The 21390-nt window shown below is 40.4% G+C and overlaps 5 protein-coding genes across 6 annotated transcripts; 4 read left to right on the plus strand and 1 right to left on the minus strand.

The window, feature by feature from the left end:
- Positions 1 to 212: 212 nt before the first annotated feature.
- Positions 213 to 4112, plus strand: LOC104822983 (glutamate--glyoxylate aminotransferase 2). Its single transcript, XM_010554370.2, has 14 exons — positions 213 to 470; positions 856 to 1038; positions 1264 to 1329; positions 1409 to 1526; positions 1622 to 1703; positions 1795 to 1882; positions 1972 to 2130; positions 2491 to 2664; positions 2739 to 2870; positions 3005 to 3070; positions 3179 to 3243; positions 3392 to 3483; positions 3562 to 3718; positions 3812 to 4112. Exons 2-14 carry the CDS (start codon positions 922 to 924, stop codon positions 3939 to 3941), a joined length of 1446 nt encoding a protein of 481 aa, XP_010552672.1. The 5' UTR covers positions 213 to 470; positions 856 to 921; the 3' UTR covers positions 3942 to 4112.
- A 3081-nt stretch (positions 4113 to 7193) lies between these two features.
- On the minus strand, positions 7194 to 7877 carry LOC104822984 (60S ribosomal protein L27a-3). Its single transcript, XM_010554371.2, has one exon. It carries the CDS (start codon positions 7835 to 7837, stop codon positions 7397 to 7399), a length of 441 nt encoding a protein of 146 aa, XP_010552673.1. The 5' UTR covers positions 7838 to 7877; the 3' UTR covers positions 7194 to 7396.
- Positions 7878 to 8240: 363 nt separating this feature from the next.
- LOC104822986 (ABC transporter B family member 26, chloroplastic) lies at positions 8241 to 13240 on the plus strand. Its single transcript, XM_010554372.1, has 18 exons — positions 8241 to 8802; positions 9157 to 9284; positions 9423 to 9465; positions 9565 to 9609; positions 9730 to 9852; positions 9932 to 10035; positions 10277 to 10331; positions 10415 to 10485; positions 10634 to 10736; positions 10881 to 11091; positions 11380 to 11453; positions 11649 to 11705; positions 11792 to 11866; positions 11943 to 12017; positions 12101 to 12382; positions 12587 to 12651; positions 12723 to 12783; positions 12908 to 13240. The coding sequence occupies exons 1-18, from the start codon at positions 8344 to 8346 to the stop codon at positions 12986 to 12988; spliced, it is 2112 nt and encodes a 703-aa protein (XP_010552674.1). The 5' UTR covers positions 8241 to 8343; the 3' UTR covers positions 12989 to 13240.
- A 678-nt stretch (positions 13241 to 13918) lies between these two features.
- Positions 13919 to 17111, plus strand: LOC104822987 (beta-arabinofuranosyltransferase RAY1). 2 transcript variants are annotated; one of them, XM_010554373.2, is made up of 6 exons: positions 13919 to 14100; positions 14349 to 14680; positions 14840 to 15092; positions 15189 to 15941; positions 16121 to 16367; positions 16482 to 17111. In XM_010554373.2, the coding sequence occupies exons 1-6, from the start codon at positions 14029 to 14031 to the stop codon at positions 16904 to 16906; spliced, it is 2082 nt and encodes a 693-aa protein (XP_010552675.1). In that variant the 5' UTR covers positions 13919 to 14028; the 3' UTR covers positions 16907 to 17111. The 2 variants fall into 2 exon arrangements, with proteins under 2 accessions (XP_010552675.1, XP_010552676.1); XM_010554374.1 differs by lacking the exon at positions 13919 to 14100 and adding an exon at positions 14126 to 14238.
- Positions 17112 to 19906: 2795 nt separating this feature from the next.
- LOC104822988 lies at positions 19907 to 20858 on the plus strand. The gene is made up of 2 exons (XM_010554375.2): positions 19907 to 20120; positions 20207 to 20858. Exons 1-2 carry the CDS (start codon positions 19982 to 19984, stop codon positions 20551 to 20553), a joined length of 486 nt encoding a protein of 161 aa, XP_010552677.1. The 5' UTR covers positions 19907 to 19981; the 3' UTR covers positions 20554 to 20858.
- The last annotated feature ends 532 nt before the right edge of the window (positions 20859 to 21390 follow it).

Genomic DNA, 21390 nt, shown 5'->3' on the forward strand with positions numbered 1-21390 from the left:
TCAAGTTAATAAGGCTGTGGAAGGGGCAAATGATGACGTCAATGTACCAAAAAACCATAGGCCACATGGCTCATCTCCATTGGCTGAGCTCCCAAACCAAAGACCTCTCCGCAGAAACAGAGTCCATACAAAAATCGCAGTTCGGGAGCTCCTCCACATTTATTCTCACACAATTTTTATCCAATTTGCGAGCAAGTAAAAATCAAGACGCAGATAGATACAAACGACTTGTTCTCTGATAAATCTCCTTATAGGGATTTCAGTGGTTGTGCTGCTACCCCCGTCGCCTTCTCCTTGTGCCACATGATTCCATTGACGAGTGCCCCGATTCATGTCAGACACACATATGTAATCTGCTGCTGAAATATAATATATTAAAAATTTATTCCTATTCGAATAAAGCCCTCTCCTCTCTTGCTGCCCTCTCGAGAAACCCAGAGCTTTTTGGGTATTCCGACATCGAGTCGAAGGTATGTGATGTTTGATTTTGTTTTCGGTTAATCGTCTTCGAAGCCCATGTGAAAAAATTCCTTCCTTTTGATCGATTTCGAAATACCCATTTGAAAAAGGTGCCGTCAGACTTTGTTCTTGGAAATGGATTGGAGATTTTGTGAATTGGGTTCAGTTTCTTCGTGTGGTTCGTCTTCTAATCCAGGAAGTCTGTTGAGTGTTTTCCCGCTCTTTTCACTGTTAGTGTGCTATGATCGACTCTAGAAAACAATCTCTCTGGTTAGCGGGTTTCCCTGTGGTATGCGTTTACATGACCATGTTCTTGAAACCTCACACTAGTTTTAACTTATCATTCTTAATCTTTTATGATCATTGAGGCTTCATGAGCTGTTTTTCTGTGGGCAGACAGTGTTGATAAGCTGCCTCTGAAGTGTGTTGGCCTTTGCATTTGCGCGAAATTAGATCATCAAAATGGCTCCGAAGGCATTAGACTACGAGTCGCTGAACGAAAACGTGAAGAAGTGTCAGTATGCCGTAAGGGGAGAGCTGTATCTCCGAGCTTCTGAGCTTCAGAAAGAAGGGAAAAAGGTAACAGCTTGAGACGAGATTGTGTAGTCAGATCCTATAGGTAGATTCAGCATCAACTATGCTACAAATCTTTAATCATTCCCGAGGAAGTGTGGTTTAGACGAACTTCTGTTGGTGCTGAACTTGATATAAGATCTTATATTGCAATCTTGATTGATCATTTACTGGTTTTTTATTTGATTCCGGCATCTTGAGTAATTCTAACTTGTTTGATTCGCGTAACAGATTATTTTCACGAATGTTGGGAACCCTCACGCTTTGGGACAGAAACCATTGACTTTTCCTCGACAGGTATCCTGTCTGAGATTTTCATGCTTCCTGATGTTATGTCATGGTGCAATCTATATGCTCATCTCACTGATCACTGCAGGTTGTTGCACTCTGCCAAGCACCATTTCTACTGGATGATCCAAATGTTGGAATGCTATTCCCTGCTGATGCTATTGCAAGAGCTAAGCATTACCTTTCCCTGACTTCAGGCGGCCTCGGTATATTATGCTTAAGCGACATATTATTTAATTTTCTATTCTTTTATATCTTTGTTGTGCAAACTGGAAAGCAACTGCGTTTTCTGTTTCATCAGGTGCTTACAGTGACTCAAGAGGCCTTCCTGGAGTTAGGAAGGAGGTTGCCGAGTTCATCGAAAGACGTGATGGGTATCCGAGGTGATTGCTCCATAGTTTAATCATCAATCAATTATATTTGTTTGGAGATGGAAACTAAGGCTTTCTGCCTTCTTATTTCTAATCAATACAGTGACCCAGAGCTCATATTTCTCACTGATGGAGCTAGCAAAGGTGTAATGCAAATCTTGAATTGTATTATACGTGGCCAGAGTGATGGGGTAATATACGTATCTACTAAGATTTTAAATCGGTCTATTATAAAACTGTAATCTCCTTACAAGTGACATATCGGGTTTTCCTTTGGCAGGTTCTAGTCCCAGTCCCACAGTATCCACTGTATTCAGCTACCATATCTCTGCTTGGTGGTTCTCTTGTTCCATATTATCTTGAGGAGACTGAAAACTGGGGACTTGATGTTAATAACCTCCGTGAATCTGTTGCTAAAGCCCGTTCTAATGGCATAACTGTCAGTATTCTTTCCCTCTTCCTCTTTCATTTGCATAGTAAGCTAATGGATGTGCATATCTGAATTCTCATGGAAATTGGAGGAGATGTTTATAGGAAGCTTAAATTTTGATTAAATGATCGATACTATATTGAATCTTTATCTGCATCATCGTTTTTTACCATCATGAAAGTTTTCAGGAAACACACCGAGTGCTTTTTCATGCATATCATTTTCTGTACATTTTGCAGCCAAAAGTTCGTTAATCTGAAACATTTTTTCAATCATTTTGAATTTCGGAACCCAATGACAGCCTAAATTTGCAAAATTTACTGCATATATGGATCCAAATGGAATTTCTTTTTGTACATGTGTTTGCAGGTAAGAGCAATGGTGATCATTAATCCAGGAAACCCAACAGGACAGTGTCTGAGTGAAGCTAACTTAAGAGAGATATTGAAGTTTTGTTACGAAGAGAAGCTGGTTCTTATGGGAGACGAGGTTTATCAGCAGAACATATACCAGGATGAGCGTCCCTTTATCAGTTCCAAGAAGGTAATCTTCTGACAATTTGTGATCTGTTTTCGAAAATTCATTCGATCTTTAATAATCAAATGAATTTGGAAAAGGTGTTGATGGATATGGGACCACCGGTTAGCCGGGAAGTTCAGCTCATCTCTTTCCACACTGTCTCGAAGGGATATTGGGGCGAATGTGGGCAACGTGGTGGTTACTTTGAGATGACAAACATCCCTCCCCGGGTTTTGTGTCTTTACCCTTTCTTGTGTTTCTCTTTTTTTTTTGTTCATCAAATGCTCAATTGGCTAAGGGATGAGTAGAATCTAAATGTGACCGTCCACGGCCAATTACAGAGTACCATTTCTGATGTTTGCAGACTGTTGAGGAGATCTATAAGGTTGCATCGATTGCCCTCAGTCCTAACGTCCCGGCTCAGATATTTGTAAGACGGTCTAATTAGTCTATGATTGGATTTGCATGCTTTGTTGAACCACTATTCATGCATTGCTTACCTAAATGGTTGCGTCAATGGAACTGGTGACTTGTGCAGATGGGTTTGATGGTATCCCCTCCGAACCCCGGAGACATTTCCTATGAGCAGTTCATCCGAGAAAGGTATATATATGTTCCCTTCCCCGTCAAGACTTACAACTCCATGCTTGATGTTGGATCATGTTTCAGAAACCTTACCAACTAGAATCTTGTCTCACCAAAAGTTAGTGCATATGAATGATTCCATTCCACGTACTGTAAAACATTTCAGCAAGGGGATACTGGAATCGTTGAGAAGAAGAGCAAGGATTATGACAGACGGATTCAACAGCTGCAAAAACGTGGTCTGTAACTTCACCGAAGGTAAATACGACGTTCAACTTTTGTGGCTCCAATTTTTTTTATGATGCATGGAGTAACTTTGGTTTGGATATGATGAAGGTGCAATGTACTCGTTCCCTCAAATAAAGTTGCCGGCAAGAGCCATAGAAGCGGCCAGACAAGCTGGAAAAGTGCCGGACGTTTTCTACTGCCTAAAGCTCTTGGAAGCCACTGGCATCTCCACAGTCCCTGGCTCTGGTTTTGGACAGAAAGAAGGGTAAAACCCCGGCCCCTCTTTGACCAGAAAAAATCGTCGGTCTCGTTTATGAATTTGTCTTACTGCAACTCTGTTGGGTTTTTTTAATCTCAGGGTGTTTCATCTGAGGACGACGATTCTGCCGGCGGAGGAAGAAATGCCGGAGATAATGGACAGTTTCAAGAAGTTCAACGATGAGTTCATGTCTCAATACGAAGATAACTTTGGATACTCCAGAATGTGAACAAGTGGTGGGTTTCAGTTCACATGTCTTCAGTCAGTTCCTTCTTCTTCTTCTTCTTCTTCTTCCGACATTATTGTCTATATCAAGATTCCGTGTTGCCTCCGGCAAAAGCCACTCTTCTTCCTAAAAACTCTGTTAAACTCTTTAAATGGTTATATCTGTTCCACCGAATCTTCTTCTTTATATATACATACATATACATATATGTATGAAAAAAAAACTAATTTCGGTTTAACTAACTGTCGACTGGAATTGAGAAGATATTAACCGTTTTTAAATTGGATGGACGGTAGGTTCAAGTGTTTAAATTAACAGTACATAGAAATTTGCATGTACAGTTTGGCTGCAAGTAGAGATAGATACTACGTGATTCGATGTATTAAAAATATATTATACTAATTTCGAGTTTATCAGTAACTGTGATCTTCATTCTCTGAATTTATTGCTGAAGTTAAATGGCCGTAGTGGTCAAAACTGAAAAATAAATAGAATAATGGGAGGGAGTCATTTATATCATATGACAGTGACACCCTGATGTCTTCTACCGCCCAAGATTCCACTCTAATCCTTCGGAAAGCCTTAAATAATTAAAATTTAAGTAAGGGTTGAAAGTCATAATTTGAGTTAATCTATTTTGACTTTTTTATCTGTTGGGTCATTAACTAAACAGTGATGATGATGATGATGATGATGATGATGATGATGATGATGATGATGATGATGATGATGATGATGAGCCAAGAATACAAAAGGGTTCTGTAGGACAAAGTCCACAGAGAGACTGAAGTCTCTTCTTGTTCCTTCCCTCCTACAGAATCTCCCTTTTTTCCCATCGGCTCCTCGGAATTTTACTTCTTGCTTCCATAAGAGAGAGAGAGAGAGATTCCCTCGCGCCTTCTTCCGTCTTCTCCTCTGAAACTTTTCTTAAATTTTCTTTCTGGAACGGTAAAGAAAGAAACTTTCCCCAGATTTCTCCGAGGAAGATTTCCTTTCTCGGTTCGTGGAAGAAAATCGTCCTGTGGGCAAAGCCATTTGAACAATTATAAGCCCTTTTTGTTTTCTTGGGCAAGCGGTTTCAGGGTTTCCTCTCTGTTTTTGCGCTGTTCTCTCTGAAGAGATGGATTCTGCGGGAAAGTCGTCGCTTCAAATGGAGGTACCGATGAGAGCTGGTACAGTGTGGCCGCAGCATGAGAAGTCGGAGAAAGAAGAAGACGGCGGCGGGGGAGGACCGCCGGCCGATGAGTGCACCACTCCCAAGGCGGCGGAGTTCATGATTCCGGCGGCCGTGTCATGCCCTCCCGCTCCATGCAAACCCAAACCCAAGCGCCGGAAAACCATCCACCCCGCCGGCGGAATTCTCATCGTCGCCCAAGATTTGGACAGTCTCTTTGCACAAAGAGCCTAGGTTCGGTTGGGCTTTTTACCGTTCTATCATTTCGAGTTTTCATCCTAAACTTCATTCAGGTTTTTAGTTACGAATTCTATTGGTAGCAGTGGTGATACTGATTGCTATATAATATTTTTGTAATATTAAATTTAGTGTAGTGAGTTATATATTATTCTTGCCATTGTTTGTGAAATTGGGGTTTGAACAGAGCATGTCTCCCTTCATCTTCATTGCATGGAGGATCACTTTGCTTCTTGAGCTTTATCTTGTTTCTATCCTCTTTTTCTGTTTCCATTGTTGCATATCTAATACTATAGAGTGTGTATACAAAATTAAAATTAATGTTATAACATTTATTGATATTGTAAAACTCACTCACTTTATGAAACAAAGTCTGAGATTTTACCAGTAAAATGTCGTTTCTTCTAAAGATCGAGATATTTTCTGAATGTAAAAATGTATTATATATATATATATATATATATATAAGCATTTTATGGGCGCAGATATGAAGTTCTAAAACTTGTAGTTCTGAATATGCGGTCCGAATTTAAAAGAAAAAATATATGTTATCTAATTTTAATTTGAAACGTTTCAGAATGTGAAATTGGGAGAGGGACTATAAATAGTGATTCTGGCAGGAGTCCGTACAAAAGGGAGAACATCCAATCATAAGACTTCAGTTTAAATGGCAAAACGACAAAGGCAAAGACAAAAGGAAGGTCTGCTTGTGTTGGCTGACGCTAAATGATATGATGAATGTTGCATAAATGCATTACATACAGTGTATGTATAGGTGGAATAGAACATGGGGTTTGTTAAAAGACTTTTTAACATTGGAAAAAAGAAGAAGAATATTTATGAAGGAAAGCGACCCACGTACGAAACTTGGAGTCTAATGTGAACTCGGATCATGTTTTGGTGTGATTATTTAATTTCACAGTCCACTTCGAAAGAATCCTATGCTCTCCATCCTCTCGACGTTTTGGTAATACCCCCAATTTAACCTTTTGTTGTTTTGGGACTTAGTATTTTCGCATATTACAAGGCTTATACATATATAAGCACGAGAAAAACGCAGGATTTCAAGCAAGGTTGCAGGAATGGAAAGAGAAGCAAAAAAAAAAAACGGATAATGATAAAACAAAAAATGAAAAACAATACCGAAAAACGACTAAAACCATGAAATTATTAAGCAAACAAAAGTGAAACAAACCATATTGCGATCAAAATACAAAATGAAAATTAGAGTAAAGTAGAATAAAAGAAGAGTTAAATGCAATGACTGACTAATGTAGGTGGGCCCAAAGTAGGGTTACATGTAAACCGATATTTTAATCACCAAACGAAAATTGTACAAGCCCGGCCCAAAATAAATTACCCTAAATTGTTTTGCAGGGCTTGGTGGTGGTCCCCACCCCATCAGAAGCTGCCGATTCGTTCCGAGGGTTCATCTTTGAGTATCGTCTTTATACAATAACGAAGGAATGTATAAAGACCATCGGCAACCAACTACCAAGGAACATGTCTCGTCCAAACACCAGAGACTAAGATTTCAATAAGCGCATAGCTCCAAGTAGAAGAAACACGTTTGAGTTGTGTTTAGTTTGGATTCAGTCTTCTTGAATGTGTATATGTACATACATTCACATTGTATAGTTTCCGTGTAGGAGAGGAAACCATCCCGTCAAAAATATATCTACGGGGGAATCCCCAATTTCAGCCAAGAGATTGTCAGTGAAAACCTAAAGATAGAGATTCTTCACACATACAAACCCAGATCCAATCAGCCAATGGTGAGATTGAAATCAGATGATAAACGAAAGCCCTCTCCAACATAAGCAAAGATTCGGAACATTAGATCATGCAATCAGAGGAGATGATGAAAATATATGACAATCAGACGATCCGCAAGCAGAAACCGAAAGATGCAATCACATCATATCAAATTCAAAACTCAGAATAACATAGATGTATAAAATCCGATAAAAGTTCTACGTTAGAGATATCGATTGAAACCGAATAACAAAACGAGTCCATCGAAATGGAAGGAGGAAAATCGCCTAACCTAGGCGGTGAGCACGACGGCTCCACCGGCCTCCTTGATCTTCTTCTCGGCGTTCTTAGACACCAGCTTTGCCTTCACCACGACAGGCTTGTTCTCCGGCAAAACACCTTTTCCCAAGACCTTGAAGTATCCGAACTGAGTGACGTCGATCAATGGAACGTTGTCCTTGGTGGCCTTGTCCTTCACTTCTTGCGGCACAAGCGACCATAGCTTGTCCAGATTGACGATGGGACAGTAGAACTTGTTCCTCAGTTTGTGGAAGTACCTCATCCCAACCTTCCCGAAGTAACCGGGATGGTACTTGTCGAAGAGGATACGGTGGTGGTGCATACCACCGGCGTTACCACGACCTCCGGGATGCTTCCTGTGCTTCCCGATACGACCGTGTCCGGCGGATACGTGACCGCGCTTCTTCCTGTTCTTCTTGAACCTGGTCGTCATCTTCCCCGATCTGCAGCTCTCTCTCTCCTGTGCGGCTAGGGTTGAGAGCCAGAGATTTATAAAGAGGGAGATAGAGAGAGGGTTCACTTTCTTTTGTTTCCCGTCTTGCCCTCTAATGTTTTGCATATTTACGGGGTTAGGCCACAATGGGCTTTTTATATATTAGGGATGAGTTGGGTCTAATGAGTGTGGCCCAACGGGAATTTAGAACTCTGACGAAACGACGTCGTTGGTGAGAAGTTCCTCCACGGCTACCCACCAGACACGGAGGAAAATGTGGTAAGAAGCTCAACTAAGGCACGTGCCTTGTGGTTGTGGTTATGACGAAAGCACCGTGGGCCCCATTCGTGTGCAGTTGTTTCCCTTCACACGGAGCCTCTTACTCAACATCGTCGTCGCTTATCGTTTGAAACGGCGACGTTTCTCTTCCTTTGTCTGCTTCATAATTCATATGAACCGGGAAGCTCGAAGCTTCAATCTTCCTCCGCCGATCTCGACGAGCTTTCATGGCTCTGCAAGTCCTCGGCTGCACGAGCCACCCTATCCGCTTTGCGCTTCACCGCGTTGAACGACGGCGTTACGCTGTCACCGCCGGCGACGTTAGAAGGAAAAATCTCCGATTTGCCGGAAAACCAGAATTCTCGCTCTCCCTCCGACGTAAAGCTAAGCATGTTCGGTTGCCTTCGCTTAATTGCTCGTCGGTGAATGGAGTCGCAGTGGAAAAGTCGGAATATTACGAGGGAGGAGGAGAAAAGGCCGCCTTTCCCGAGAAAATCCGGCAATGTATCGATTTCATACGGACGATATTGCCAGGCGGAAGTTGGTGGAGTTTCTCCGACGAGGTAGAGACTAAGTTCATGGCGAAACCGGTGACTGTATGGCGGGCGCTTAGCCGCATGTGGGAACTGGTGGCTAAGGATCGGTGGGTTATCTTCGCCGCATTCTCGACTCTTATTATTGCTGCGGTGCGTGTGGTTCCCCTACTAAGCACTCGTTTCCGTTGTTCTTAGTTCATGTGTTTCGAGTGGTTGCGATTCAAACTCCGTAAGATAGTGTTGTAGTTTGAAACGAGAGTTGTTGCTCAATGATTAGCATCTACCGATCCACATTTTTAACCCTACGGAAATGATTCTCGAGGAATTTGGATACGGATAAGATAGGTTGTCAGGTAACTGGCACTTGCTGGAAATGTGTCGTAAAGGACATTGTCATGTTGCGAGCATGGTTAAGTTGAACCATTGTTTAGTTCCTTACTCTTCTTCTCTGCAGCTCTTTCGTTTTCTGTGTGGAAGCTTATGGTTTTCCTGTATCTGTTTCAGCTCTCAGAGATATCCATTCCACACTTTCTGACAGCTTCGATATTCTCGGCACAAAGTGGTGATATTCCTGTGTTTCATAGAAATGTGCGGCTCTTGGTTCTGCTTTGTGTTACTTCAGGAATTTGCAGGTCAAGATCTTGTATGGTCGAAATCTCCTCCCTGGGTTGACGCTTTGAATTAAAGGCTTGCTCTTTTTTTGCGGTTATCTTATGAAATTGTTCAGCTCTTGATCCTGACTCGATTCTTTCTTCAACTCTTAACTTCAGTGGCATAAGGGGATGCTTCTTTGGCATTGCAAACATGATACTAGTGAGTTAGCTTCCCATGTTTTTCCTTCTTAATTTCTGATCTACTCAACATTTTTGCTGTGGCAAGAATGTAATATGGGTTCTCACATTTACCCTGTAGGTGAAACGGATGAGGGAGACGTTATATTCTACTCTTCTCCTTCAGGTTGTGAAGCTTATAGTCTGAAGCATCAATCTTGTTAGCTCATAAACACCTCTGTTTGGAGTTTTTTTAGCATCGGTTGGTATTAACTTGGCGAAACTCCGACGGATGTTGCATCATCAGGATATATCATTTTTCGACTCTGGAACTGTTGGTGACTTGACAAGCAGACTTGGATCGGATTGTCAGCAAGTCTCAAGGGTCATTGGGAATGATCTTAACTTGATATTTCGCAATGTGCTTCAGGTCCTCTGCTAAATTAACATACATTTCTCATATCTCCTGAAAAACAGTCAGCTAAATGTGTGGTTCCTTCTCTTATTAGGGTGGTGGTGCATTGATCTACTTGATGATCTTGTCTTGGCCTCTTGGGCTGTGCACATTGGCAATATGCTCTACTTTGGCAACAATTATGTTCATCTATGGGATGTGAGAATCTACCATCTCTTTTCCTCACTTTCACGAAGCTGTCTTTGCTGATACATAGAATAGATATTTGAGAACAAGTGCACTTCAAAATGAAGCCTAGGGTGGGGTGACTGAGGAGGGAAAATATAAATTACATCCTAATCGACAGTCCTATTCCAAACTAGCTATGTATTTATCTGAATGTATTTATTGATATGTATTCTCTACGCAGATCTGAGTGGTGATGATTGTTCCTTTGTAGGTACCAGAAGAAGACAGCAAAGCTAGTTCAAGAGATCACAGCTTCTGCAAATGAAGTAATTTTATCAAAAACTCTTGACATTTGTCTTTAATGTTATTAATGTTTTTGCCTGCCAGTAATTGCTTTCTGACCATCTAGGTGGCTCAAGAGACATTCTCTTTGATGAGAACTGTGCGTGTCTATGGGACAGAGAAGCAAGAACTTAAAAGGTGGGATCACTATCCTCCAAAACCTTTGAAAGTCTAACCCTGTCTTGCTCGTCTTTTTCTGTTGAAAATTTTTGTAAGAACTTGCTCATCTGTTCCAAGAGCATGTTCTACCTCTTTTATAAATAGTTTCCATATCTCTTGTGTGAAGGTACAATCATTGGCTTGAAAAATTGGCGGCTATAAGCTTGAGACAAAGTGCTGCGTATGGGATTTGGAACTGGAGCTTCAACACTCTTTATCACTCAACTCAGGTTCCATAACTTTCAAACTTTGTTCTGTCTGCTTATCGTTTCTTCTTCTACTCTTTCCATGAATTGAGTTATGAGTATGCGGCTCTTTAAGCAGGATATTCATGCTAAGAATGTGACGGGATCCATCGCTTGTTTCTTTTATAGATTATCGCTGTCCTGATTGGAGGAATGTTTATCTTAGCCGGTCGTATAACAGCAGAGCAACTGACGAAGTTTATATTATATAGTGAATGGTTAATATATTCTACATGGTGGGTGGGAGATAATATATCATCTTTGATGCAATCAGTCGGAGCCAGTGAAAAAGTCTTCCAAATGATGGATCTCAAGTCCAGTGACCAATTCATATCAAAAGGCAAGTTTCAAGTTCCAGCAACCAGCTGTATGTTGCGAGAATGATAGTTTCGAAACTACAATCTTATGATCCCATGCTACCAAGAATGAGATTAATTAATGGCTGATGTCAGACTATGGATACCTTTTCTTATAAGCTAGATTTCAAAGCAGATTCCTAGGATTGGTATGGAGTCAACATGGGTTAAGTTGTTATCAGTTTATATCAGAGTCAGCCCCATGGATGGACCACCTGAACTCCTATTAGGTCTATTGTGGACTGGTTTTTTATTTGCAATTTGTTTGGCAGGAACAAAATTGCAGAGGCTAACAGGACATATCGATTTTGTCAATGTCTCTTTCTGCTATCCTTCAAGAGCAGAGGTACGAGTGTAGAACTTTTTTTTCTTCATTTTATCCCTCTTTCTGAATGTCCTTGAACCACAATTCTTGAGTAGAGAAAGCAGGCCTCCTACGATTTGTTTTTACCCATAAGTCATTAGTCCTTCGGGCATGCAAACTCTGATAGGTCAACTTTCCATTTCTATTAACCATCATGTGATGTGCCCAATCTCCCAGGTGTCCGTGCTTCAAAATGTGAGCATTTCTGTGCATCCTGGTGAAGTGGTGGCACTCGTAAGTATATCCGAGCGGTCCATTCCCGCTGCCTGTTTTCTTGATATTTATCATTAGTGACATGAGAAATGATGTGCTTTGCTTAGGTTGGTCTGAGTGGTAGTGGCAAGAGCACCCTGGTTAATCTTTTGCTACGGCTCTATGAACCAACAACCGGTCAGGTAGTCTGTTCAAGCTTGTAGCGGAATCGCCTCTTTATCCTCTCCTTTTTCACAGCTGACACTTTATAAGTTTCAGATTCTAATCGATGGGGTTCCTTGTCAAGAGTTGGATGTCAAATGGCTGAGGGAGCGAATTGGATATGTGGGACAGGTTCTGCTCAAGCTTTATATTAATGAAATTGAATAGAATTTGATGATGGAGGTTTCCTCCTAAATGCTTTCACATTCGAACAGGAACCAAAACTCTTCCGCACAGACATCAGTTCCAACATCAGGTACGGATGTAGTAGAAATGTAACTCAAGAAGATGTAGTATGGGCGGCAAAGCAGGCATATGCACATGACTTCATCTCAGCACTTCCCAATGGGTACAACACAGTGGTTGATGATGATCTACTCAGCGGAGGACAGAAACAGCGGATTGCAATTGCCCGGGCTACCCTCCGAGATCCCAGAATTCTTATCCTCGATGAAGCAACCAGTGCACTTGATGCAGAGAGCGAACACAACGTCAAGGTAGCTCCTTTTCCTTGGTAGATTGTAGAATTCGGCTACGTACAGAAAAAAAAGTTTTCTTCGGAAAAAATAACGTTCTGCAGTTTTAAACTTTTTACACGGTTATACCTCAAAGGATATACCATCATACCCTTGATAAATAGGAGGAAATTCAGTTATCTAACATCCATCTGGTGTGAAATGAATGACGCTATGTTTATGCAGGGAGTTCTCCGTGCTCTTGGTAGCGATTCAGCGACAAAGAGAAGCGTCATAGTGATAGCACACAGGTGGGTTCTTCTCGCTAACGGCCGATCTTGTATGATTTTGATTATTGCTTTCTGAGGGGTTTTTCTTTCAGACTGTCGACGATTCAGGCTGCAGATAGGATAGTAGCGATGGACGGTGGGCGAGTGGTTGAGGTCAGTGGCTCTCTTTGTAACAGTTTTGATGATGAATTCATTAGAACATCTTGTGAAACCACCACTTGGTATCAGAGATTTACTTCTGATGTTTTTGTTTCACAACAACAACAAAAAAAAACAGATGGGGAGTCACAAAGAGCTATTGCTTAAAGATGGATTGTACTCGAGATTGACAAAGAGACAAGTCGACACTGTCGTATAAACCGGGTTCTATTGCTTTAAAGGCAATATAGATGTCCATGAATCTGTATCATACGGAACATGCCGAGCTCTGGTCGTGACTATGTGTTATTTGAATGGTCATGACTTTTGATGCAAGTGTATATAGATGTTACCCATACATCTATTGTAAGCTTACCATTTGTCCTCCATATACAACAACACTTCCATGTAGTTCTTGGATTCTGTGACGATTCTAAAATAGTTCAATGCAAAACATACAACGTTTGACTTTGCCCATTGGTTTTTTATTTATATGACCTTTGAATGGCGAATTGTAAAGCCCAAAGATTTTCCATGGAATATCCGATTAGTGGTAGTAGTGGTGGTGGTAGTTACTTGGTGTTTTTCTTTGTCGGTGGACCTCCTTACGAATGAAGTGTCAAACATCGTACACGTCCAAACTTGTGGTCGGAACCAATTGACTTGATCGTCTGTCCTTACAGTTTTTCTTATAACATTTTTTTTAATTGAAATTATCTTTTTTTTTGTTAAATAATTGAAATTATCTTCCATTTGTACTTGGATTAATTCGGGTAAAAGTAAGTATATTTGAGTAAAATAGGCTCTTTTTTTTAGTCTCAATCTAGTGTTAGTGACAATTCGGCTCTGTCGAGAGGTTGTGGATTCGAAACATATAGAAATTCCTCTTGAGTCGGACAGTTTTACGAGGCTGTTCTGCGTAATTTTCCGATTACGCACATGGCGGTGGTTTTTTTCAGGTTCGCGATGTTGTCCTAATGCCGTTCTCGTTCGACCCATGGATTGAGAAGTGTGGTGTCCAGTGTCCGACCCGAACGTTTGTATCACAGGGAATTTCATCGTAACAAAAAAAAATTAGTTTTTTTTTCAATAATATAAGCAATTACAATAATCATCAGGGTAGGTCGAAGATGTTGAACTCCTTTGGTCAGAGTCGTTAGGCGAACCTGAGTGGTAAGAACCCTAATTTAGTTTGAAAAATGTGAAACAGAAGAGAAGAGATCTATTACCATCTTCCTTGAGAAGACGGAAAGCGACCACATGACGACATCCTCCTTCACGCTTCTTCCTTTCCTCCCGCCGGCTTTCCTCTCTTCTGCTGCCTGTTTTTTGGTATTTCTCCCTTTTTTTCTCTCTCCTTTCTTTTTTTTTTTCCGTTAAAGCTCCATTTTCTTCCCTTCTCTTAGTTGCTCCTTTTCGCTTCTTCACCAACCCTTTTCCTCTTATGTTTTCGATTCCATGAAGCTGAAGGTCTATTCATTCTTCCCGCAGGATCGCTACTCCATGGCTTGATTTTTTACCAAATTTTTTCGTAATTTTTTTTCTCCAACTTTGCAACTTACTTTGATGAAATCTTACAGGGGCTTCGAGCTGGGTTGTTGTCGGTCTGGCTCTCTGGGTTTCTCCTCATTGCTCTCTCCTTCTACGGAACCCACCTTTTATCTTCTTCTCTCAATGACCCGATCAGAGATTCCGGATTTTCCCACGATTCAAGTTCTCCCAGAATCACCATATTCACAGCGCCTCCTCCTTTCGATGGCTCCTTGGAAGATCGGCAGTCGCTTTCTGTCCGCTCATGGCTCGCTTTGTCTTCCCATGTCACTGTCGTTCTCTTCAGTCAACACCCTTCTGTTTCTTCCTTCGCCCAGAGATTCGATTCCCGTGTCTTGGTCGATTCCAGCATCGATTTTACGTAAGCCCTTTGATTCGATCGTGCGTTCCTTTAAACCTCACTATACGTTGTCTTAATCCTTAAAAGTTACTATGTTTAGATTCGATAAATGCAAATGATACTTATCGCTAGTTTTGGAAATACTATTGAATCATATGCAACATTTTTGTTTTTCTGCAGGCTACTCGGCACTCCGTTCTTACACTCGATGCTGAAAAGGAGTGAAGCATATGTGTCGGATATAGCTGTTCTGATCGATCCGGATACAATTCTGCTTCCGGATTTTGTTTCTACTCTGAATTATGCTTACGAGCTTGATCGTGACTGGCTACTCGTCGCTTCACCGCTTAACTTTCCCCACTTCCCGTTCTATTTGGACGAAGAGGATCGTTGTTGGCGTCAAGCCAATGGGAGAAGGGTGAGAATCCGGGAGGTAAGGAGAGGAGGATACTTTGTATTTCTTGATGCTCTGTTGGCCCGTCGTCCATCGCGAAAGAATCAAATTTGATCGTGTTTTCCATTTCAATAGTTGCAGAAGATGATAAACCAGAATGGGCAGTCAAATTCCGGTGAAGGTAAAATCGTTATGGCTTGGAACAATATTGGCGGGCCCTTACACGGGGGTGTCATCCCACCTTTCTTGTATCAGAGAGGAATTCATAATCAATGGGTCATCAATGAGGTTTTGACATGTAAAGATAGGTTTGTGTTTGATGCTAGTTCAACCATGTCCAGTTTCTTCGTATCCAATCCAGAGAACGAGTATACGGGCGACAATAACTCAGTTAGCCGGAAAAGGAACTGGGAATACGTCTCAAACTCCCATCTCGGCCAGCTTTATGGGTCCTTGTTCTTCAGTGACAAGTCTTCTACTCTACCAAAACTTCTGAAGTGCAACAAGCGATATCTGTTCGTTAATGCGTCAGATCTCTCCATTGTTCCATCTATGGCTGAAGTGAAGACTTACCATCTGAGAGAGAGGATGTCGGGTTGGCGAACACGAGAGAAGATCTCAGCCTGTATAAGCAGAAGGAATTCAAGAAGCGTGAAGTTCAGTTCTTTCCAGAAAGATCAGCCAATGCCACCTTTGACATTTCCCTTCCACCTGGAGTCTCTTCTCCTGCTAGTCGCAGACAAGAATAAGACTGTTGTTCTTGCTGTTGCTGGATATAGCTATAAGGACATGTTGATGAGTTGGGTCTGCAGGTTACGTCGCCTTGCCATCCCGAATTTCTTAGTCTGTGCCCTTGATGAGGAAACTTATCAGTTCTCTGTTTTGCAGGTAAAGTCTCTTGATTTTCCCATTCTCTGTCATAGATAAACATTTGGGAATGATCCCACATCAAACCAATATAGGATAAATTGATGATTTATATACACTACTTGGGCGGTGCTTTATATGAGACGTCGGGTTCATATTTCGTATGTATACTTACATATCATTCTCCTGTGACGTGCCAGGGTCTACCCGTTTTTGCAGATCCATTAGCCCCAGGCAACATTAGCTTCAATGACTGCCACTTTGGATCCAGGTGCTTTCAGAGAGTAACCAAAGTCAAGTCCAGGATAGTTGCGAAGATACTGAAGCTCGGATATAATGTTCTATTGAGCGACGTGGACGTGTATTGGTTCAGAAATCCATTGCCGTTACTTCAATCCTTTGGCCCTGCTGTTCTTGTCGCGCAATCTGATGAATATAACAGGACGGGTGAGTCTTCTTCGCTATGCTCACGAGTAGGGTAGTAGTAGGGTCTGTGTAACCATGTGATTGAGGTTGTGTCTGACTCGATATCGTTACTTTCTTTCATGTGCAATTGTGCAGCGGCGATAAACTTACCTAGGCGGTTGAATTCCGGGTTCTACTTTGCACGTTCGGATGGGCCAACGATCAGGGCCATGGAGAAAGTGGTGAAGCATGCTGCGACGTCCGGTCTGTCCGAGCAGCCGAGCTTCTACGACACGTTATGCGGGGAAGGAGGATCGTATAGAGTCGGAGAGGATAAATGCGTAGAGCCGGAGACGAAACTGACAGTTAAGTTCCTGGACAGAGACCAGTTTCCGAACGGAGCCTATTTAGAGCTGTGGCAGAGGAGAGACGTGAGAGGGGAATGCGAGAGGAGGCGTTGCTTCGTGCTGCATAACAACTGGATCAGCGGCAGACTTAAGAAACTTGAACGTCAGATGATGTCTGGTCTCTGGGATTATGATTCTTCCACGAGAATGTGCGTTCAGAGCGTTGCAACGTAGTCGGACTAACGAAGAACCATGGGTCCTAGTTTCGGCTCTAAACCGGTTTCTGGTCGGTTAGTGATTTCATCTCTGATCACAGATAATGATACAAGGTATAGGTTTTCTTCTTTCTTTCTTTAAAAAAAAATTGATTTAATCCAAAATCTAATGAATGGTGGATTTCAAATAAATTTGGGTTAGGGCGTTGTTATTATTGCTTTGATGTATTCTCCCGGGTGTTCATTTAAAGTACATAAATTAAGATTACATAAATTAAAATAAATAAAGGTAAAAAAATTTGTCCAAATCCCGTTGGGCCCACGTGAACGGTGAATTTGTAGAATCAGGACGAGAATATTCCGTGACGCGTGTGGCCACGTGGCCAAGATTTGGCAATGACATGCAAATTTGGGAACCGCATGTATTTTTTTTCCTTCTTCATGATGACCCTTCTTGCATGTAAGGTTTGGATCTCCAAATTTTTATAGTAACCGTGACCAATAATAATAACAATAGTAATGTGTGTGTAATTTTTTGTAATCGACATCCCGTTAGTGTAATCCCAAGATCGGGCGAATGTTTATGTGCATCCCTTTTTTTAGTGTTCGTAAATTTTCGAAATATGCCAACCACTCAACGTTATTCCTTAACTGAAAATCTTTCATTATGAAATATATCACACGATCTTTTAATATGCTGTTGGAGCATTTTTTTTTTTTATCTTTCAAACATCTAAAATAATTTTTTTTTATAACTAGAAATTTTACTAAATTTTCGATCCATTTAATTTTTTTTAGATTCGGGATCAATCTTTAATCACATCATTAATCGTATTTCTTTTTTTCCATCAATAAAATCAAACCTAGGATTTTGAAATGAATCTGTGACCTCTCATGGATTACGAACTAGTGGTTCCGTCTAAGATGATTTGACAAAAACTGCTAAAGACCACACATTTGTGGGGTCGTTAAGACCGACCGTTCCACGTTCACTGTGCCTCTTTTTCAAATCAATCCTACAGGACACGTGGCTTGAAGCAGCTTAAGGCTGAGTTGGGATAATGGAAAATGTCCTCAATAAATCCCTAAACAATAATCATGTTGTGCTATTTTGGAGTTAATCTGAATAGGTTTACATAGTTATACGGTTCATTTGTATCTTTTTTTTTCCTTCAAATTTTCAGTCACTGACTCGGTCATGACACGGAGATTTCCCCCACACCGAACCATTAGGTATTTCTTTTTTACATCGGGAAATCTGCCCTACAATCTTTCGGATCGGACACCAGACACCATAACACCTCACAGTCTAATGGGTCGGACGAGGACGACATCAGTACAGCATCGCGTACCAAAGAAAATTTCAACCCATGCACACAAACCTGCAACACACACGTGAGAGACGGCAAGGAGTCGAACCCCGACCTTATGGTTTCTCCATGTTCTTTAACCAATTCACCTAGGGGTTTCCCCCAACCATTAGGTATATTTTTCCCATGCACGCACACAAATTGGACTGAAAGACGACGACAGGTGATAGCCAAGGAAGCGGTAAGGAATCGAAACTGCTGAATAAGAAATTAAATCTCTTGACTTTACATATTTTTGTCAAAATTAATTTATAATACCCAAAATTTGGTGGTTCAACTGGTAAAAAAAGGAGCAGATCTCTTTCCTAATCCGGATTCGAGTTTTCATTTGGAAAAAAAGCATTCACATAAGTTTTTTCAATCTTCTGATTATCAAAATAAAAATTAATTCATATTATTTCGGTAAAATGGTAACATTTGTTCGGCTTAAGTCATGTATTTTTTATATCCTTTGTTGTTCGTCTCCCAATTATCAAAATTTTCTCGCAGGTTCATTGGATGATCTTCTTCATTTTCAAACTGTTCTCTGCCTCATGATAATAACGATTATTATACGTATATGTCGGAACAGTTTTGTATATTTCTATTTCTATTTTGGTTATTATTCCATGGATATTCTCGTCGTTGTGTTTTCGGCCATATATACTTTATTATTATTTTTTTCAGGGTGTCGGACTATGTTACTTCATATATTGGAGGGTATAACATAAATAACGACCTATGGATATTTGCTTCACCTCATAAACTTTTTCCAATAAACGTAAGACATAAAATAATCCCTTTCCCGTTCATTCAAAAATTTAGATGGTATACGAATTAATTTATTTAGATAATGGATACAAATAAACTTGGTGATTAAACATATTATATTGGTCTATAAGATATTGGTCATTTTTCTAAGTGGTTAGATATTTTGTCAAATGCCATTTCATTCCAAAACCGTCAACCTTAACAAAGTTAACTGCAATGTGATGATTCTGCAATATCTGAATAATGACTTCAACGAAAAATAAAAATCAGTGATATTTCAAAATTTAAATAGCAACAAAGATACGGAGGGCTTAGGGCGTGGGCACATGAGGACCACGTGATGGCAATCCAAAACAATTGGAGATTATAAAATTCGATTGCTAACCAAACAAAAACATTACACCAGATTTATCCACACACACAAAAATAAATTGTTGGTGATATTTTCTATTTTCCTCAGCATATCATTAAATGGTTGCCACTGTAGCATTTGGAGTAAACTCTCGAGTTATATATATGTACATATAATCAGTTAATATATATATATGTATGTGTATATGTACGTATGTATGGGATACAATAAGAGTAAGCTTGTTTGTTGTTCAAACGATGATGTCCACTTGATAATTACACATTTTTGCTATTTCACGGACAATTAATACCAAGGGTGCACTTGTCGAATTAAAAATAAATATGTATTATATGTAAATACATTTTAACACGTGTGATTTTGGAGAGTGGAATAATGGAATAAGAAAAATTCGATTAAAATATTAAAATTCCAAATCTGCCCATAAATATCACTTGTGAATTGTGATATTTCCCTATAAATATCACCGTGTGTTCCTTGTGATATTTCCCTATAAATATCCGAATAGATTTCAGTTGCTTGGCTTGAAGAAGCAATCGACCTCCTCTCTCTCTCTCTCTCTCTCTCTCTCTCTCTCTCTCTCTCACCACAGTTCAATAGCTATATGCCTAATCCTCCGGCCACCGTCAAATTCCTCTGCAGCTATGGCGGCAGAATACTCCCTCGTTACCCCGACGGCAATTTCCGTTACCACGGCGGCAACACTCGCGTCCTCTCCCTCCCTCGTCCCGTATCTTTCTATGGTACCTTCCTTCTCCTTCATTTTTCTGTTCTTTTTATACTTTCCTGAATTTCGATCCGATCGGTTTTAAGCTGTTCGATCGAACAGAGCTGATGACGAAGCTCGGGGTTATGTGCGGGATGGCGACGAGTCTCCGGTGTCAGTTGCCGGCGGAAGATCTGGATGCGCTTATAACAGTCACCTCCGATGAGGATCTGGCGAATCTCATGGACGAGTACGACAAGGCTTCGTCGGCTCCGAAGATCCGTGCCTTCCTGTCTCCGATCAAATCCGCCGACGGGAAGAAGACGTCGGCGGCGAAACAGAGAGGAGGGAAGTGCGTGCTGTGTTTAGGGAGATGGGCGGAGAGGATGCGTAGTTATGGACGCGATGCTCACTGTCATAGAGAGCCGACCCTCCTCTATCTCATCCATAACGGGAATCACTGGCAATAAGAGTTTTCGCAGAGATAAAAGAACAGAGAATATGTAAAAGATGGTGCAAAAATGAACAAAAAAGAAGATATAATGAAGAAGAGGAATGTAGTGATATGCATCATCGATGCCCATGTTTTGATAATCTGTCAAGCATGCTCTGATGCTTGACTCTTTACAAAGTTTACGCTCATCTAAATTATTTATATTTTTTTGTTCTCCATCGATCCATCACTTTTTATGCCTAATTAAGTCGGTGGATCACAAAGGGTCGAGTGGTAGAGATTTTTGGAACCTAAAAACCAAAAAAAAAAAAAAAAAAAAAATCAAGTAAAAGTCAAAAACTCATTTTTTATAAGTTTTTCAATGAAAATCTGTTTTTTCATTTCACTATTTTATTTTGAATTATATAAAATATTCAAAAGATAAAGACATCCAGAATTTCAAGAAAATTTAACTTTATGTATAAAAGTCTTTTTTGATAATTTTACATATAAAATCTAAAAATTAGGAACCAAAATATTACTCTTTCAATCAAATTTTATAAAAACTACAAAAAAAATCAAAAAGCAAAAATCAAAAGTTAAAAAAAATTCAAAATAAAAATAATCACCGTTCATAATCAAAATTTCCTTTGAGTTTGGAAGTTTTTTCAGTAGAGCGAATTTCTTTTTTGTTTCGTCCAAAAATTTAAATTTGACATTAACTTTCTGTCAAGATGTCAGTTTTAAAATCATTACGGCTGAAACTTTTAAAAAAAGAAATCGGAGGATTAAATTGAAATACTTTAGGAATTGATTTTCTTCCAAAAGGCTTTTAAGAGCAGGCCCAAAAGGCTTTGATTCTGGTCCAAAAAAG

The sequence above is a fragment of the Tarenaya hassleriana genome, unplaced genomic scaffold (genome assembly GCF_000463585.1).
Source record: "Tarenaya hassleriana unplaced genomic scaffold, ASM46358v1 Cleome39, whole genome shotgun sequence".
NCBI lineage: Eukaryota > Viridiplantae > Streptophyta > Magnoliopsida > Brassicales > Cleomaceae > Tarenaya > Tarenaya hassleriana.

What these genes read in the sequence shown, in the direction of transcription:
- LOC104822983 (XM_010554370.2), top strand. Translation starts at nt 922, where the DNA reads ATGGCTCCGAAGGCATTAGACTACGAGTCGCTGAACGAAAACGTGAAG. An exon ending in CCCGTTCTAATGGCATAACT is followed by an intron (nt 2,131 to 2,490) that starts GTCAGTATTCTT and finishes ATGTGTTTGCAG; the next exon opens with GTAAGAGCAATGGTGATCAT. An exon ending in GAGCAGTTCATCCGAGAAAG is followed by an intron (nt 3,244 to 3,391) that starts GTATATATATGT and finishes AAAACATTTCAG; the next exon opens with CAAGGGGATACTGGAATCGT.
- LOC104822984 (XM_010554371.2), bottom strand. Translation starts at nt 7,837, where the DNA reads ATGACGACCAGGTTCAAGAAGAACAGGAAGAAGCGCGGTCACGTATCC.
- LOC104822986 (XM_010554372.1), top strand. Translation starts at nt 8,344, where the DNA reads ATGGCTCTGCAAGTCCTCGGCTGCACGAGCCACCCTATCCGCTTTGCG. An exon ending in GCTATCCTTCAAGAGCAGAG is followed by an intron (nt 11,454 to 11,648) that starts GTACGAGTGTAG and finishes CCAATCTCCCAG; the next exon opens with GTGTCCGTGCTTCAAAATGT. An exon ending in AGAGCGAACACAACGTCAAG is followed by an intron (nt 12,383 to 12,586) that starts GTAGCTCCTTTT and finishes ATGTTTATGCAG; the next exon opens with GGAGTTCTCCGTGCTCTTGG.
- LOC104822987 (XM_010554373.2), top strand. Translation starts at nt 14,029, where the DNA reads ATGACGACATCCTCCTTCACGCTTCTTCCTTTCCTCCCGCCGGCTTTC. An exon ending in CTTCTGCTGCCTGTTTTTTG is followed by an intron (nt 14,101 to 14,348) that starts GTATTTCTCCCT and finishes GAAATCTTACAG; the next exon opens with GGGCTTCGAGCTGGGTTGTT. An exon ending in GAAGGGTGAGAATCCGGGAG is followed by an intron (nt 15,093 to 15,188) that starts GTAAGGAGAGGA and finishes CCATTTCAATAG; the next exon opens with TTGCAGAAGATGATAAACCA.
- LOC104822988 (XM_010554375.2), top strand. Translation starts at nt 19,982, where the DNA reads ATGCCTAATCCTCCGGCCACCGTCAAATTCCTCTGCAGCTATGGCGGC. An exon ending in TCGTCCCGTATCTTTCTATG is followed by an intron (nt 20,121 to 20,206) that starts GTACCTTCCTTC and finishes TCGATCGAACAG; the next exon opens with AGCTGATGACGAAGCTCGGG.